At 44.4% G+C, this 19141-nt stretch overlaps 1 protein-coding gene across 2 annotated transcripts; it reads left to right on the top strand.

Moving 5' to 3' along the window:
* The first annotated feature begins 5585 nt into the window (after positions 1 to 5585).
* Positions 5586 to 17143, top strand: LOC309329558 (lipopolysaccharide-induced tumor necrosis factor-alpha factor homolog). 2 transcript variants are annotated; one of them, XM_081840458.1, is made up of 5 exons: positions 5586 to 5772; positions 12841 to 13032; positions 13484 to 13579; positions 14864 to 15023; positions 15942 to 17143. In XM_081840458.1, the coding sequence occupies exons 2-5, from the start codon at positions 12855 to 12857 to the stop codon at positions 16048 to 16050; spliced, it is 543 nt and encodes a 180-aa protein (XP_081696584.1). In that variant the 5' UTR covers positions 5586 to 5772; positions 12841 to 12854; the 3' UTR covers positions 16051 to 17143. The 2 variants fall into 2 exon arrangements, with proteins under 2 accessions (XP_081696584.1, XP_081696583.1); XM_081840457.1 differs by lacking the exon at positions 5586 to 5772 and adding an exon at positions 5949 to 6080.
* The last annotated feature ends 1998 nt before the right edge of the window (positions 17144 to 19141 follow it).

The following is a 19141-nucleotide window of genomic DNA, read 5'->3' as shown; positions in this document are numbered from 1 at the left end:
CCAGTAACTATTTGTGAGAAGTATAATCCGTACATGACCCGACAACTTGTTGATGTTATAGATACACAACATTAATGCACAATGCACAGCTACCTGAAGCTCGAATTTCAGCTCTAGGGCTTAAAATTTCAACACTCTTGCAGGGTGATCTGAACCTCACCCTAGCAAAGCTCTCCTAAGATGGTTTTCTGCAGCCAGGGGCAAAAGGTGAGATGGTCTCTGCCTCCCATTCCAGGGACCAGCGCTGAGAAAACTTATTGAACGAGGCACGGACTGGTGAGCTCTCGTGGAGGTAAAGTGGCCATCTTGTGCAAGCGCCCGCAGTAAAGATTCCAGAGGGATGATAAAATTGGGAAAGGGCAATAATCATCATGAGCAATAATTACAGCCCAATTTGTTTACCTGCTGCTTCAGAACTTTGTATTGATTTCTTTTTAGACCAGTTGGGAGAACTGATTCCAATAACAATTTTCAATGAGTCCAAACACAGTTCCAGGAAGGGGAAAAGCACAATAAACCAATCTGTGATCTTCCAGCTGATTCATAAACCCACCCAAGGTGGCCCAATGGAAAAGCAATGCCTGTCTTTTGTTGACCTTCCTTCAGCAAGGAGAAAACTGTGGCTGACATTATGCATTGATGGGTGCTTTGCCCTCTTAACTAAGTAGCTTTTTGTCAAGAGTGGAGAACATGTGTGTCCCTTCAGATGTCACTGGGTCTCTGCTACAGGCAGGCAGCATGGCTAAAGGTCAGGAATTATGGCATCTGAAGATCCACATAGTTTTCCACAACACTTGACCTTCAAGTTGTGCTTTTCCCAGACCTGATAAATGATGGGGTACAGCCAACTAAGTTCTACTCAGAGAAACCCCATTGAAATTAATGGACCTAAGTTAGCCATGTCCATTAGGTGGGCCTACTCTGAGCAGGACTAGTATGGGATACAGAGAGATGGATTTGGAGTTAAAAACACTGAAAGCTGTCAGACCATTTAGTTCAGTAATGTCTACCCTGGCTGGCAGCAGCCCTCTACAGTTTCAGGAAGAGCTTCCTCCCACCTCTACCAACAGATGTTGGTGATTGAACCAGGGTCCTTCTGCATGCAAAGCAGATGTCCTATGACTGAGCTTCCCCATTGCAAAATCTGACATATTAGCATAGGTCCCAAGATCCAAAATTACCATGACAAATTCTTTTTTAAAAAAATTAAATGTACACACAGATGTGCCTTTAAACATGTAGGCAGGGGTCAGCAAAATTTTCAGCAGGGGGCCGGTCCACTGTCTCTCAGACCTTATAGGTCTGAGATATAGGCTGGACACATAAAAGGACACATTCTACCCATGTAAAAACACGCTGATTCCCGGACTGTCTGCGGGCAGGATTTAGAAGGTGATTGGGCCGGATCCGGCCCCCGGGCCTTAGTTTGCCTACCCATGGAGTAGAGGGCTTCCACCTGCTTTGTTTTTCCACAATGGGCGTAAGCTTTCTTTAAGCCTTTTTACTGGTCTGTAAACAGGACAGACAGCAATGTTGCAACCACCTAATTGCTTGAACAATAAATCTTTTGGCAGCCCATGAGATAAGAAGCAAGGACCCACACCAAAGCCCATGCAAGCCCTTCTTGATAGGAGCCCCAGCCAAAAGATAACAGATGACGTCTTGGTGTTGAAAACTCCCAACAAGGTCAAAACAAAACAGGGTTTGCCAGAAAGGAGCATGTACCTGAGAGGGTGGGAACTCAGGTTGTTCCTTTCAAAGCCATCAGAAAAATTAAAGACAGCCAAAACTTTCCAATCCTGGATATAATCAAGCTACCACAGTAAAGGCATAGCCTGCCTCTGGATGGGTGAGTTTGAGCAAATACAACCTCCCATAAAACCATCATTTGTGATACAAACACATCTGAGCGACAGAAGTCAGGAATGAGGAAGCTTTCTGGAAGATTCCTGGCAAGTTGTTGCGGGTGAGCAAGAAGCCACAGTGAGCAGGCTGTGAAAAAAGGCAACACCATTAGCTCTTCCAGCTTGATGATTCTATGAGTCTATGATTCATTATGGAGGAAAGATCCCTCTCTATGTATAGGGTGGTACATAAATTCAATAAATAATCACAATCATAATCATATTTGCTCAAAAACATATAATGCAATAGTGAACAAAAGTGAAGTAATTGTTTGCTAAATAGTCTCTCCAGTGTTTATTTTCCATATGGCTCATTCCAATAGCCCACAACATCTCCATGAAAATATATTGTTTCCTCCTCACAGAATCACAGAAGGGAACCAAGGAATCATCTAGTCCAGCCCTGTCTCTTCAAAGCTGCAACTGTCAGTTTGTCCATTATTGCCAGTTCAGCTCTTTTACATGAACAGGCAGTGGCTCATGAATGTTGTGACCGAAATGATATTTGCGGCCATTTATTTATTTTATTGCCTTTAGAGCCCACTGTTTTCCTCCAAAGAGCTCAAGGTGGTGTACGTGGTTCTCTCCATCCTCATTTAATCCCCACAACAACCCTGTGAGGTAGGTTAGGCTGAGAGGCAGCGACTGGGCCAAGGCCACCCAGTGAACTTCATGGCCGAGTAGGGATTTGAACCCTGGTCTTTCCCAGGTCCTAATATGGCACTTTAATCACTAAGCCACACTGACTTTCATTAATTAGTAAGATAGGAACTGGAGATCTTAATCCCTTCTCTATCTCATATCTAGTGAGGATGAAGTTTAACGGTTTGCCAGGAGTTAGGATTTGCTTTGGGAGCTGGAAGCCCAGTTGAGAATGTTGGTTTCTGTTTCCCTCACTGAGCAGCAGCTGCAAGTCATGGGACTATGTTTTCATTCCACAGTTCAGTTACTGTTGGATTCCCACAGGAAAGGGAGACTGGATGTGACGTTCACTGGTTTCCTGTTTCTTTTGTTCTCTCCCAACAAAAGCTCATCGGTTTCCTGGGACTTTGCTTCCACCTGAACGCATTGGACTCCTACACCCATAGATGAGCTTTAATCAGGCTCCTCTGTGGGAATTATAGCTTGGATTCCCCAACCTTGTATGAATCCCATAGCACCAGTTGTGGCTGAAAAGTGTTTGGAAATTCAACCCTGCCCTCCAGACACACAAGCACACACAATCTGGAGCTTACTTGACCCAGATCCAGCCCCAAATTGAATCAGGGGCTGGAGCTAATGTTTCATTAGTATTTTTTTAAAAAGTCTAATTAACTATGTGGCTGAGAGAGTAAAGCAGGGGAGGCTGCATCACCATGTCCTCACTGAAGAGAGCAGGACTCAGCCTGCTTCTGCATATTTGGGATAGCTCAGTCAGTAGAGCACGAGACTCATAATCTCAAGGTCAGGGGTTCGAGCCCCACGTTTGGCAAAAATATTCCTTCATTTCAGGAGGCTGGACTAGACGACCCTCAGGGTCCCTTACAATTCTATTATTCCATGCTCCATCTTCTTCTCACCTCACACCCAAGACCCTGCCCCTTGACAGCCTTGGATTACTCTGAGCAACCTGACCCGACCTGAAGCTGTCTTGACCCAACTCAACAAAAGTTCTATTCTGCCTGAATCAAGCTGATTTGGTTTGTGCTTTGTCCAAATCCTAACCCTAACCCTAACCCTAACCCTAACCCTAACCCTAACCCTAACCCTAGGTTGCATTCAGCTAAGTTCTACTTAGAATAACAGATCTAAGTCATCTATGTCCATGCATTTTAATGAGTCTCTTCTGCGTATGACTCAATATGATCCATCTCAATTACTATTATTTGAATAGAAAGATAATGCACCTCAACAGAGTGAGGAACAAGATATTTAATGCGCTGCGACACCAAAAAATGGGATCTGTAGTTTGTTAATGGATGCTGAGAGTGGTTAGGAGACCTCTGCTCCCCTCTCACAATTCCCAGGGTTTTGTGAGAAGAGGGAGTGACTGCTGAACCACTCTGGAAATTGTAGGTCTTAGAGGGGAATAGCGGGTCTCCTAAGAACTCCAAGCACCCTTAACAAACTACACTTCCCAGAATTCATTAGGGGAAGTCATGGCTGTTTAAAGGCGTATCAAAGTGTTTAAAATGTTTTAAATGTTTCCTGTGAATGTGGCCAAGGTGACTAGTATTCCTGCTCAGTCAGCTGTCAAGGTGCTAAAACTGTTGATGGGCAACTTCAAGCCCGCCCCCCCCACTCCTCCAGCTTCAGGGTGCTTCCTTCTTATAGTTCTTAACCTTAAAATCAGATTTGTGCCGCATCTGCACTATACATTAAAGACTGTATTGCATACTGTTTTATACATATAGGGGAGGAACAGCCTTGTGCTGAGAGAGCCCTTCAAAGGATTCCTTCAAATAGAGGATGGTCCTCTGTAAAGGAGAGCAAGGCGACCCTACATACAAAACATGATTTTCCATAACCTCCAACATTTTTCCGATGAAAATAGGGACATCCTAAGGAAAAGCGGGACATTCCAGGATCAAATCAGAAACTCGGACAGAGTTGCAAATAGAGAAGATCTTCACAGCCCTTTGCGTCCCTTCCAGATCTACAATTCTATGCTTCTATATAACTGAGCACTGAGCTGACTGTGGTCCTGGCAGATTTCAGCAGCTTCCATTGCACAGAATCTGAATCGGTGGACAGCTTTTCCACTGGGGGTGGGCGGGGAATATCCCTTGGGGGGATGGGGACTTCAAAAGTAAGCCATTTGTATGTCAGGGCCATAAAAAGTTAACTTCAAAACTGTAAAACCAATCAAGTGACACATTTACACCTCTGTAGGGTGGCACTGTAGGTTAAACCACAGAGCCTAGGACTTGCCGATCAGAAGGTCGGCGGTTCGAATCCCCACGATGAGGTGAGCTCCCATTGCTCGGTCCCTGCTCCTGCCAACCTAGCAGTTCGAAAGCACGTCAAAGTGCAAGTAGATAAATAGGTACCGCTCTGGTGGGAAGGTAAACGGCGTTTCCATGCACTGCTCTGGTTTGCCAGAAGCGGCTTAGTCATGCTGGCCACATGACCCGGAAGCTGTACGCCGGCTCCCTCAGCCAGGAAAGTGAGATGAGCGCCACAACCCCAGAGTCGGCCACGACTGCACCTAATGGTCAGGGGTCCCTTTACCTTTACCTAGGTTGTATCACGAGATGTCATTAAAAAAGAAAACCCGTTCTCCACTGGGTGTTCTGTTTCTAAGTTTTGAGGAGCCCTGGCCACTCTTTAAGCTAAAGAAGATGCTTTCTGCGTGAGTGAACTTTGAAATGGAATTTGCCCAGGAGGGTGGAAGTGCAAGCGGGTCAGGCCTTGGACTTGTGCCTGTGTTGATTTAATAATAGTGAACACCTTTCCGTGTTGTGGTTCTTCTGTTTAAAGAAAGCCTTGAGCAAATGCTCCGGGGATTATCTTCAATTACCTTCCATGTCAAGCATGAACCCAAATAGCTGGCATGGGTTGAATGAGCCACATCCCAGCCCTCCCAGCAAACTCGTTCCCCGACATTCCTTAATTGGATGTTTGCAACAAGCCAAGTGTATGGAGGAGGCTGGAGCACTTGGCTAACCTAGGGGGGTAATTAAATGCTACCTGCCTACCTACCTGCCAACAGTCCCTTCCTGTCATTTTAAACTGGGATAAGCCATCTGTCAGCATCCTCATCTCTACAAGGGCAACACCATGCTCTTCCCCTTCCCTGAGACAACGACAGCATCCAACCTGAGGATAAAGTGATTGGAAATTTTGGGAGGGGAAACTGGTCGTCTCATCTTGTTCACAGTCTACTGAGGTATGGAATTTCCTTGGTAGTTAAGTTTGGTGTTCCATTGAGTTGGTGGGGAAATGAAACAGAAGGGGCAGCAATGAAAGCAGTAGTTAACTACGTTTTACTCTGAGTAGACCCACTGAAAGGAATGGAGCAAAGCTAACCTTGTCCATTCACTTCAGTGGGTCTACTCTGAATAGGACTAGCATTGGAGACAATCCCCCCAAGGTGTGAGGTTTGTCAAAATTGATACAACACCATCAACAGATCGGCCATTTAGCAGAGATTCCTAAGCAAAACATAGATGAGTCTCTTCTAAATGCTGGATGAGGGTAAATGTTAGTTCTTTATATCTGTAGATATTAGGACTGTGTTTTGTTTATTTTAATATATTTATATTTAATCAGAAAAGCCTCCAATAAGCCATAGTTTGCAGTTTCATCCAAACTGGGAAACTATGGTCAACAGATCTAGAACAAGTCAGGATATTAAACCAACTTCAGCTTATGGCTTTACATCGTGGCTTGTTCATAGTTTCCCAGTTTGGGTGAAATGGGAAAAACTGTGTTTATCTGGCAGCTTCCTGGCTTCTTTGCTCCTGCCACATAGGGGTGTATGCGTGAGAAAATCTCTCATTCAGATCTTGGCTGAATAATGTTCTGTGATGAAACTCCAGGTGGTTCACACTGGAATTCCCAAGAGGTCTTGGGCTACAGCTCCCATGAGCATTGGCGATACTGGGAGGAGAGGGACACAGGGTTCCCCATCCTTGGTTTATGGCATGTGGGTTAAGAGCAGCAGCAGTACAGGGCTTTGCTAGGATGGGATTTTATTCCCAAGCTATGTTTGGACGACCACATCTCAGTTTATTCAGCCAAGATATGTACAAGACTTTTCTATGCCTGCCTGCAGTCCCTGTGCACCTACCTTTCAAAGAACCAAGAGAGTTGTCAATTAAACACAGTTTCCCCCGTTTTGCCCAAATTGGGAAATTTTGGTTACCAGCTTCAGAACAAGTCAGGATGTTAAAGCCAATGGCTGAAGTTGGTTTAATAGCCTGACTTGTTCCAGAGCTGGTAACCAGAATTTCCCAGTTTGGATGAAACTGGAAGCTACGATTTATTAAAGGCTTTCCTGATTAAATTGTGGCTCGCACAAAGAGAGAAGAGTCTGCCTGTGCAGGGAAAAGGTTCATTCATATCTTACAAAGCTGAGACATGGTGCTTCAACCAGCTCCATAATGGCTTAATTTAGGGAGGATTTTCACTTTTTGAAATATGGCAACCCTAGCTTAATTTGTCATGAAGACTTAAGCTTAAGTCTTTCTTAAAAAAAGAAAAATATACCAGCTTTACCAGCTTGTAAAGTCAAATTTGAAGACTTAAAACTGGAACGGATGGTGGAGGATTAATGGGAATTCTTAAACTTGGCTTTTAACTTCTGGTATGAATCTATGGTGCAGCCACACTTGGAATAACGAGGGACAGTTGTGGATGCCTCACCTCAAAAGTGGTGTTGTAGTGTTTAGAGCTACAAACTTTTCATGCTAGTGACACCTTTTAGACATGCATCATTTTGTGACACAGTAATTCAATTTTACTAGCAAACCAGAGGTTAAATTAACCTCTTTACAGCCCCGGGAGGAGCACAAGGAACATTTGCGCAACACACCTACACACGGCAGCCAACACACTAATGTGTCGAGACACACAGTTTGGAAAGGCCTGAGTTGGGGTATGGACTAGGCCTGGGAGACCAGGATTCAAATCATCACTTGGCCATGAAGCTCAATGGGTGACCTAGGACTAGTCAATGCCTCTCAGCCTAATTTACCTCACAGGGCTGTGGGGATTAAATGAGGATGGGGAGAACCATGTAGCGCTTTGAGCTCCTTGGAGAAAAATGGAAAAGTTTCCAAAAAAGCAACCAAATTTATCAAGGGGTTGGCGCAACTTCCCTATGAAGAAAGTTGGACAGCGTTTGGGGCTTTTCAGTTTGGAAAAAAGGCAGGAAAGAAGGACATGAAGAAAGATGTATCAAATCTGAGAAATTCGACATAGAAATATTTTTCTCCATCTGGAAACACTAGAAACTGGTAGTCATCCAATAGAGAGAGGGGGGAAGTGAAAGGGCAGCCTGATTGGTGGGTTGGAGGTAAGACTATCGGAGAACTCCATTAGAAGCGGAAAGAGGAGTAGAAATTGCTACAGGTTCCATGTTTGGAGGTCAGGAATGGAAATCATGCAAGCAAACACAAGTGGTATTTGCTACTGCTCCTTTTTTAAGTCCACAAATATTATGTAAATAATTGTGTGTCGTCTGCATTGACAATACATTACACTGAAATTGAAATGCATTGAAATTGATTACACAGTTATTAATTATGCCAGCTTTGGCCATAGTGAATTGTGAAGCAGACTACTTTTAGCGGAAACAAACCGCAGTGAAACAGAAGCAGTGCTGACAGCGGTGAACACTCGATGGGATGAGAATAGCTGCTACTCCTCACATCCCGAGTTGCAGGAATGAATTGACACAAGCTGCCTTCTGCAAAGTCATGCCATTGGTCCATCCAGCTCAGTATTGTCCACCCTAACTGAAAATGACTCTCCAAGACCTCCCACAGAGGTTTCACCCCATCTCTTTGCTGCTGGGGGTTCCTTAACTGGAGAAGACAGGACAGAACAAGGTTCATACCTGTGCAAAGCACATGCCCCTCCACTAAGGCCCCATCTGAGCCTTACATTTAAAGCATCATTGTACCACTTTAAACCACCATGGCTTCCTCAAAGAATCTTGGGAACTATAGTTTGCTTAGGATGCTGAAAGTTGCTAGAGGACTCCTGTTCCCTTCAGGCAGCTAGCTCCATTTCCCAGAGTTTCCTGGGAAGATGGATTGATTGCTAAACCATTCCGGGAACTGAAGCTCTGGGAGAATGGGCATCAACACCTTTCAGCACCTACAGTGGTATAATTGGGTGGAAGCAGTGATGGTTCAAAGTGGTATGATATTGCTTTTAATGCATAGTGCATATGGGGCCTGAGTGATGTTCTCCTCCCACTGGAGGAGGAGAGGTATCTGTAATGACAAGCAAGTCTATTTCTGGCTTCATTGCACATAGTGATCTCATGGGGCAATATAACAATAAATAATAAAATTTTAATTATATCCTGCCCTCCAAAGTCAAAGCCGGGCTCAGAGCCTCTTGCCTCTCTGTCCTGCCTCTCCCCTTTCATCTAGGATCATGGGAGTTGTAGGCCGAAAACATCTGGAGGGGTGAGGTTGAGGAAGCCTGCCCTTGGGGCAGTGGGGACCAGTGCCTTGGCTTGTTTCCTCACAGGGGTAGGGGGAAAGGCATGTGAACCAGTGCAGCATGCATTTGCTCTGCGTTGAGGATATGTAGAATTATTTCCCCCTGTATTAATGATTATGATGGTGCCTTTGAAGACCAGTTCCTGGGAATCCCATGTGGGAGAGCTACTGTTTCACGCATGTCCTGCCTGTTTGTTTTGCTTTAGGTTCATCTGGTTGGCCACTGGGGGGGGGGGGCAGGATCCCAGACCGGATAGGCTTGCTCCAACAAGGCTTTTCTTATGTCCATAGTGGCTGTATAGAACCTTCAGGATCAGAGGTGGTATATCTCTATTTTTTTTTTTTTTTTATAAATATTTATTAAAGTTTTTAAATATAAATGCACAAATAATAAACAGTCTTACTTCTATCACAGACATAATTTCATCACTTCTTTGGGCTCCCTCACGTCTCCCGCTCCCATTTACATCGTTAAAAGTTTTTTCCAAACAAATTATCAACTTGTTTACAATCTCATGTCCACTCATTCAAATATAATCTAGCACTTCTTCCAAAAAATTTTATATTTTCTTTAGAGGTGGTATATCTCTAAATACTGCTTGCTGTGAACCATAAGTGGGGGAAATGCTCCTTCAGTCTTGCTTTTATACTTCCCAGAGCCATCCAGTTGGTCATTTTGGAAAAAGCATGCTGGGTTAGATAAGCCTCTAGCTAGCCTGATCTAGAGGGACGCGGGTGGTGCTGTGGGTTAAACCACAGAGCCTAGGGCTTGCCGATCGGAAGGTTGGGGGTTCGAATCCCCGTAACGGGGTGAGCTCCCGTTGCTCGGTCCCTGCTCCTGCCAACCTAGCAGTTTGAAAGCACGTCAAAGTGCAAATAGATAAATAGGTATCGCTATGGTGGGAAGGTAAACGGTGTTTCCGTGTGCTGCTCTGGTTCGCCAGAAGTGACTTAGTCATGCTGGCCACATGACTCGGAAGCTGTACGCCGGCTCCCTCTGCCAATAAAGTGAGATGAGTGCCACAACCCCAGAGTCGGCCACGACTGGACCTAATGGTCACGGGTCCCTTTACCTTTACCTTTAGCCTGATCTAGCTGGAGGGATTTTTCTTAAATGAATAATTACTCACTAATTTCTCTTTAAGTGGGCTGTCTCCAGACTGTCAGCATTTCTGTGAGTGGAATTCAAGTATATCTGGGAAAATTTAGGTTTTGCTAAATTTGTTGTGTATTTGGCAGATTACTTGCACTGCGGAAAGCGTACTGGGGAGACCACATGTTCAGGAAACAATGAAGAAACGCAAAAATAACTTTTGCTTGGCTTTAATTACAAAAACAAAAACTCCTCTTACATTACATTACATCTATAAGTATGACCCATTCACCAGGGTACTGAGAGAGGTACGTGCTGCTTTTTACATACTGTACCCAATTGCTGACACAGCTTAATTAACACAACTTAACAGCACCTGCTATACTGCTTTACAGCTGTAAAACTAGGTCATAATATTTGCTCTGGCCTTTAAAGAGATACACATCTTGTGAAACAATAAAAATCTTAATATTTAAAGAAAACATTCAACAAATTTATGCATCCTGCCATGTCCTAGCACAACAAATCTACACTTAAAAATAAACAGAGTTTTGTGGTTAAGAAAGTGACAGGGAAATGTGTTGAAAAAATTAATAAAATAAAAAACAGCCTGTGTTTGCCTACTGTTTTATAACCACCCCACAAACAAATCAGAATGAATGTTCAATAATACCTTGCCTTCTGCAACATGTGATTGCCTTAATCACAGCACATTCATGGTTCTGTGATTCTTCCTCACTGTTCCTGCATTATTGCCATCTAAAAGGCCCTTGCCCACCCCACAAATATTTGTGGTTTGAAAAGCTACAGGAATTTAGCAGGACACCCATCTTTTGCAAACGAAGTAGTGTGGGAGCCCCAAAACTTTTGTAGGTACAAATGGTATTGAATGCATGATCTTGTGCAACCACCGTGATAACATCAATCAATCAAAATGTTTATTCGGCTTTACGCCCATCATGAAACGATAACATCATGAGCATAAACCTTGCCAAATGTGCAATAAAAAGGATGTTGGGAGAGGCTCATAATCTAAACTGTATTTTAATACTTTGTTGGAAGCTGCCCAGAGTGGCTGGGGAAACCCAGCCAGATGGGAGGGGTATAAATAATAAATTATTATTATTATCTCCATGTAAGCCTTGGGCAAGCTAATACTGGCAAACGACCAATATATAAGTCCTATGGAGAAGCCCCAGTTACATAAAAGCAAGCTACAGTAATACATTGAAAGTCAAACAGAATCCGTTCCGGACATCTGATCGACTTCCAAAGCATTCAAAAACCAAAGAGCAGCTTCTGATTGGCTGCAGGAAGTTCCTGCAGCCAATCGGAAGCTTTGGAAGCCCCATTGGACGTTTGGCTTCCAAAAGAACATTTGAAAACCGGAACAGCCACTTCCGGGTTTCGATCGTTTGGGAGCCAAAATCTTCGAGAACTAGGCTGTCTCTATATGTAGGACATTCAGGTCCTGTCTGTGGGGTTCCTACTGGGATGTTGTTTGACCACTGTGAGAACAGGGCATACTGGACTAGATGGGCCACTGACTTGATCCAGCAGAGCTCTTTGTAATGTTCTTACATTCAGCTTTAGATTCATCAACCTACATACTGAAGAAGGGCTGCAGCTCCCAGGCTTATCCTTTCACTGCACATTTCTTAAACCTTTACCATATATTTGCACTGTGGTAGTACTCCTGTTGTGACCCACCTTGGGTCATGTCATGGCCAGTGATGCTGAAGACCAGTGATGTTGGCAATACTGAGCTAGATGGACCACTGTATGTAGCTGTGGCAGAGCATCTGCTCTGCATATAGAAGGTCCCTTCTTCCATCCTAGGACCTTCCCTGGTATTGACAATCTCCATTGTCAAGTTGCTTCATAAGCATGCATAGATTAACTTAGAGATTGCTGATATGAAGAAACAATTGCATCACACAAAGGTGATTTAGCTCTGGTGTAAGGCTACACAGTGCGTTCAGGACAGATGCAAGGTCCAAACCACAGGCTTCTTGAGCTGCAGCTTGTTCTCAGTTGCATCAGCACTGCAAATGAGTTGCATCGTCCAACAACCATGTCATTAGGATGCCACAAGAGTCTTTGATTTTTTGCTACATTGTATGTTGGTGTAGAGGGTGGGAGGAAGAGAGAGCATTTCCTTACTGGCAGGCCTGCTTTTTGTACAATGCCCCCCTGCTCTGGAACAGATAATGATGGGGTACCTGGACATTGTGGAAGTCAGATATCTGACGCTGCACACCCTAGACCAGCCACTGGTCCTACTTGCTATGAATGATGGAAGTTGTAGTCCAAAGACATCCAGGGACCCAAGCATTGGCTGCTCTAGGGGAGGGATAGAAAACCTGCGGCTCTCCAGATGTTGGACTCCAACTCCCATCAGGCTCCAGGTGGAAATCTTGGAGAGAGCCACTGCCAGTCACTGTAGCTAGACGAACCAATGGTCACATTGGGTACAAAGCAACTTCCTATGTATCATTTCAGAAATACTTTATGGAACCACCACAATATTTCCTAAGATGCTCACATTGGCTAATCTGACATTGGTGATGTCCTGATTTTGCACCTGATCTCCTTGGTAGAAACCTATGTGTATGTTGCCTCTCTCCCTAATTCAGTGGAATATTAGCTTCCACCCCTTACCTTGCCTTTGCTGTATCACGTGCAGACAAACCACCAGAAATGGAGCAACAAAAAAAGACCGTCTCGATCCCCATGATGCCCCTGGCACAGCAGCCGGAACCCTATGCACCAGGATATTCATCACCATACCCACAACAGTCATCATACAATCCGGAACCTTACGCCCAGGAACCCTATGCACCAGATCCATTCTGGCCAGAACCTTCTACTTCATCAGGTAGGCAGCCATAAATGCACAAGTGGCAAATGTTATAGGATGCACAGAAACACACTCACAAGTGGGCAGCTTTAGTCCAAATTAAATTAGGAAGGTTGGCCACTTGCCAGCCCCACGTTCAATACTACTAACAGAAGCTATGACCCACACTTTATCTCAGGCACTAGATGGGTTATTCCCTTGTACGCCTGCTTCTGGCAATTCCTGCAGCCAAGCTGGCGCCAAACGTATTGCTCTGCTTTCCTATGGACCACATCAGCGAGGCTGAGCAAGGGAGGTGACTTTGCTGAAGGTGCATTCATTGTCTCGAGAGAGAGATGCCAACAATAACAGATGGGTTATATTGCAATTATTTAGCAGGGCTCTTTGTACATTCTCAGCTGAAGCTGCTTGGGAAATCCTATGCAACTAAAGATTCTTCTGCTTGTTTTTTCTTTTTCTTTTGGTGCAGGTGGCTATGGCTATGGGAAAAGCGGCGATGGCTACGACTGTCCATCTCCACCACCATATTCATGTCAAGATGTCCCTTGTGATCAAGTAGGACCAAGTATGTGTTAGAAACCTATACAGATTGGATTACTGCGATGTGCTGTGGGGGGGGGGGGGTTCCATGTGCATGATCCAGAAACTGCAGTTACAGATAGGTAGCCGTGTTGGTCTGCCATAGTCAAAACAAAACAAATTCCTTCCAGTAGCACCTTAAAGACCAACTAAGTATGGACTTCCATTTCATGCGGCTCAATGTGGTGCCTTCCAGAAACTGCAGTTAGTGCAAAATGCTGCAGCACAGTTGCTGGCCAGATCAAGACCCCATCAGAATATAACACTCCTGGCTCAGTCATCTGCACTGGCTGCCATTTTTTTACTGAGCCAGATTCAAGGCGTTAGTACAGTGGTACCTCGGGTTACATACGCTTCAGGTTACATACACTTCAGGTTACAGACTCCGCTAACCCAGAAATATTACCCGGGTTAAGAACTTTGCTTAAGGTTGAGAACAGAAATCGCACGCTGGCGGCAGCAGGAGGCCCCATTAGCTAAAGTGGTGCTTCAGGTTAAGAACAGTTTCAGGTTAAGTACGGACCTCTGGAACGAATTAAGTACTTAACCTGAGGTACCACTGTATACAGTATTTTTTAAAAAAACCTGTAACTGCTTGAGATCAGTTAGCTTGAAGGCTCACCTTGTACCATATATGCCCACTCAACCATTATAACCTGTGGAGCTGGGATTTCCTTTTAAAGCATCACTTGTAGGAAATTGAGCTTTGGCAGCTGGAACTCTCTGCTCATTGGCATTAGGCAGGAACCATCACTGTCCTCTTTTCAGTAACAGATTAAAACCTGGGTAGGCAAACCTACCCCGACCAGTGTGTTGACATTTATATTGTTGTTTTAATGACCTTCTGCCCAGAGGTGAGTAACTGCTGGTCTGTGGGCAATATAGGGCTCCACACCCACCCCACAGCTTCTTTCCCTTGCCAAAGCCCCTACCCAGCACCATGTTTAGACTTGAAAACATCCACATCATATGGGTGCCAATAGGAGGGTTTTTTGAAGTTATTATTTTTCTCCAAGCAAATCAAGGTAGCATAAAATGTCCCCCAACCGTCCTCGTTATATCCTCACACCCACCCAGTGAGGTAGGTTTGGCTGAGAGACAGTAACTGGCCCAGTGAGCTTGATGTGAAGGAAAGAATTAAACCCTTCTAGTCCAGCAACTCCAAGTGGCTGCCATATCGTGGGGAGGTATTCTCGATGGATGGGCTGCAGCTGGGAAGTGAACAAAGGTAAATGCTCAGACAGAACAATTTTGTTTTTGCAACTCCTAGTTGAAATGGACTCTGGTCCTCCGGTGGTGGTTGCGGGAATCTTCTCGAGCAAGCCAGCGTCCACCATCTGCCCTTGCTGCCGCCAGATCATTACGACGGAGGTCGTCTATCGTGTGGGAACTCTGACATACATAGCTTGCAGTGCTGTGTGTGTGATGGGGTGAGTGCTTTTTCTATACAAAGAGATGTACGTACGCAGAATGCAATTCTGTAATTAAGGCCAGTGCTAGATGAAATGTGAATGTCCTCTTGCCCTGCAGAGAAGCTTGCCTGGTGCCAGCAAAGAGGGGTGGGCATGGGCAAACAACTGCAACGCACTGGGAGTCCTTGCTTGTCCTCCTGGAAAGACCCTGCTCTTTTGACACTAGGCACAGTCTGTCTGGGAATGCAGATACATATTTCTCCCATTGAAAGCAGGGAAGAGGCCGTCCCTCATGGACCAAATGGATGGATGCTCTTGAATGCTAAAGAATACACTCCACATTTGGCAGTATTTGGGAAAACATAAGTAATCTTGCTTGAATTTGAAGCTTTGTGAGATTTCGTTCCTTGGAAAATGCATGCACACGCAACACACACAGAAGAGTGCCTCCTCCTTCAGAGGCAAGGCAGCTATCAAAAAGGGAGATGAAAGTTTCTGTCTCTGTATAAGACAGCATCCTAACTTCCTAAAGGGAAGGACTACAGGTAAAGCACCTGCTTTGCATGCAGAAGGTCTTAGGTTCAATCCCAAGCATCTCCCAAGTAGCACCACCTGAAATTCTGGAAAGCCACTGCCAGTTAGTGTAGACAATATTAACATAGATTGACCAGTGGTTTGACTCAGAAGGCTGCTTCCTCTGTTCTTAAGAGGGCCTTTTCAGATCCTAGTGAGTCTTGCCTGGTATCCACCTAGTTATCTTGTAGGCACCAAGTCTTTTAAAGAGCATTCTATCGCTGAGATTTCCTCTCGTGTTTTATTAGTGTTATTGGGGTTATATTTTTAAAATTGTCAAACTATTGCAAACTGTCCTGAAATCAAATTTTTGATGAAGGGATAAAAACAAACCTCTTTAAAACTTTCTGCCCTCTCTCCCAGAGGCTGCATGGGCTGCTGCCTCATACCTTTCATGACGAATTGTTGCAAGGACGTAGACCATTACTGCCCTAAATGCAGGTACCACATCTACCGATACAAGAGACTATAGGCGCCTGGAAGAAAAGCCATTTGAGGCCAACGCGCAGGAAACCAAGCTGGAAGAGAATCTCCTTTCCTTCGGTGAATTCATGCATTGACTCTTGGGACTGTTCCGGGTGCAGAATTGCTCAGCAATTTCCCACTCCTGCCAACTTTTCAGTTAAGCTTGCCTGGAATGTGGTTGCTGCAGTCTCTTTGCCCCTGCTGACCCAAGAAGGATGAAGCAGGAAGAGGCTGTTGGTAGGTTGGTCAACAGCTTGTGTGCGGAACCCCTTGGCTTTTTGCCTGGGCTTTGGAATCAGGCATCCCTTGATTTCATACTTGCCTCGCATCCTTGTTAGCCTTATTCCCTGAACCAAGCACAGCCATTCTTAGCCTGTGGCCTGGTTGATCACGCACAAACTCCCAAGTCAGAAATTGCACAAGAACCTTTTGCACCCGTTTTTCCAAAGTTCCTTTTAGAACACACCTATTTCTGTGACTATAAGTTGTTTTGCAGCCCTCCAGGTCTTTTCATCTGCCCCCCGAGACTCTCCCCAGACCACACCTTTCACCAGCATTGCTCCATTCCTGTTTTTTGTTTGTTTGTTTTTTTGCCTGGCTGGAATATGTCCTTGAAATCCTGTATTTATTTGCCTGAATGGATCAGAGAGGGGTGTGGGTTTATAAAAATTAGACTACTGTACAAAGGTTACACTTGTTGATCTGCCAGTTTTGCCTCTGGTCCTAGCCACTGCTGCCATGTGGCCCTTTCGAGGTGGTCTCAGAAGGAATGTGGCCCTTTGGCTGAAAAGGGTCTAAGCTTAGCAAATCACTTTTCTTTCCTTCTCTCCCAGACTGTTTGCATATTGGAAATGGATGGTGAAAGGTTTTAGGAAGTTTACAAGAAGTTGTGACTATTTATAGAGCTCCTTACTTTGAGGCACACCAAAGCTTTAGACCTTTGTGTAATTTATGCAGGAGAAATATTACATTGTTTAGGGGAAAAAAATGTTTCTGGATCATCTTTTGTACCTCCGTGGCATTTTATTTTCCTGTGTGCAGCCTTCGCATTATTCAGAAATTCTAAGAAACCATTAAAAAAAATTGGTATGTTGTTAAAATCAGTGGTGGTAATGGAGCTTTCCTCTGTAGCTCAAACTTGACAAAGCAGCTTTGTCTTAATGCCTCACCCTTCCTGGAATATAGGGATTGCTATGCAGGACCTGCTCTGCTGGTCTGTTGTGCAGATTACAGATACCATTCATGACATGCCTTGAAAAAGCCTAAAACGATATACGACTGCAAAGTTAGAAGCAGCAGAAATTAGTTTTGGCATAAATCTGAACTTGCCAACATTTTTAACTATACAACACTTCCCAACAAAACTGTGTGAAAACTTTATAGCAACAGGACTTGTTTTGACATGCAAAATAAAGTATGTTGTTGTTGTTGTTAGTCTGGCAGTAGCCAAAACTGGGAATGTTATAAAAAAAAAGAAAAAGCAGAACAACCAGCTATCCAGACTTTCCACACCAAATCTCTTTTGAGGATGACACAAGCTCTCCACTGCAAAGCACGGTCTATTACAGAACAACTTGCCCCTACCTGTTCATCTCATATGATAAAAAACAGGAAAATAGTTCAGAGATCGGATTATCAGGCTGTGGGTGTACTTACCTTATTCACAGGGGTACAAACTAGGGCAAGATTCTTGGTCCAAGTGATTGAGTTGGCTACTTTTAAAGCATCAGCTAGCTAATAAATCAGCACGCCCAAACCATCAACTCCTGTACCTTTGAGACATCAAATCCCACCATTTCCTGCTGAACGTCATTGAACAAGAGTGTGTGCGCCATCTAGTGGCAATGCCACAGGCTTCAGTTTTCAATACACCTCATTACTTTTAGCACAGTGCGTACTGGATTTTTGCAGCACAATTGACAATATTGCAAGCTTAATTTGGGGAGGAAAGCATCACTGAACAGTCAGCTAAAGCCAGTATTTCAGGAATTCTAATAAAGGTAGCCCATCTTGACTGGGATAAATTATTCATGAAATTTCCTAAATTCTAATCAGATGTTTTAAAAATCATTCAGTTTCAGCTGAGATGGCTCAGCTGGTAGAGCATGAGACTCTTAAACTCAGGGTCATGGGTTAGAGCCCCACACTGAGCAAGATATTCTTGTATTGCAGGAGGGTTGGACTAGATTGCCCTCTTGGTCCCTTCCAATTCTGATTCTGTGGTTAACTCAGTTATTTTTCTAGTTCATTTGTGTGTGCATGTGTAACTCTTGAGTATGATTCCGAAGATGCCCACTTTTCTTCTCTTTTTGCAACATTTATATTTTGGCAGCCATCAGTAAGTCTGTTACCAGCAGATAAATTTTAGGTGCTCAAGAGGTGGAACCTTGCAGTTCAGGGTGGGTTAGGGAGAGATGATGTCACAGGCATAGGCAAACTCGGCCCTCCAGATGTTTTGGGACTACAACTCCCATCATCCCTAGCTAACAGAACTTCTGAAAGGCCGAGTTTGCCTATGCCTGGATTATGAGCTGCTCAAAATGGCACCCAACCACGTGTGGTTCTTCAGGACAGATAAAAGAAAGCTCTTCTTCATGCAGTGCAGTTAAAATATCGAACTCTCTCCCCAAAAAGGCAGTGATGGCCACCAAGCTTGATGACTTTAAAGCAGGCTTCCTGAACCTTGGCCCTCCAGATGTTTTGAGACAACAATTCCCATCATCCTGGACCACTGGTCCTGCTACCTAGGGATCATGGGAGTTGTAGGCCAAAAACATATGGAGGGCTGAGGTTGAGGAAGCCTGCTTTAAAGGAAGATTGGACAAATCCATGAAATGGAAGGCTACCTACAGCTACTAGTCATGATGGCTATGCTCTGCATCCACAGAGCCAGCAATGCTTCTGAATACCAGTTGCTGCAGCCCAAAGGAGGGAAGTGCTGCTGGGCTCATGTCCTTTGCAGGCTACTCAGAGACATCCAGTTGGCCACTGTGAGAGCAGAATCATGGATTAAATGAGCCACTGGCCCGATTCAGAAAGCTCAGTTTATGTTCTTATCTGTTGCAAAAATCCTACCCCATGTTAAATCTCTGCATGCT

This window comes from Podarcis erhardii (assembly GCF_964252035.2).
Source record: "Podarcis erhardii genome assembly, chromosome: 14".
Taxonomy (NCBI): domain Eukaryota; kingdom Metazoa; phylum Chordata; class Lepidosauria; order Squamata; family Lacertidae; genus Podarcis; species Podarcis erhardii.
This window is presented reverse-complemented; position numbering and strand designations above follow the sequence as displayed.

Excerpts from the sequence above, each read along its gene's own strand:
- LOC309329558 (XM_081840457.1), top strand. Across the intron at positions 13,033-13,483 it reads AGAACCTTCTACTTCATCAG|GTGGCTATGGCTATGGGAAA; the intron begins GTAGGCAGCCAT and ends CTTTTGGTGCAG. Across the intron at positions 15,024-15,941 it reads AGTGCTGTGTGTGTGATGGG|AGGCTGCATGGGCTGCTGCC; the intron begins GTGAGTGCTTTT and ends CCTCTCTCCCAG.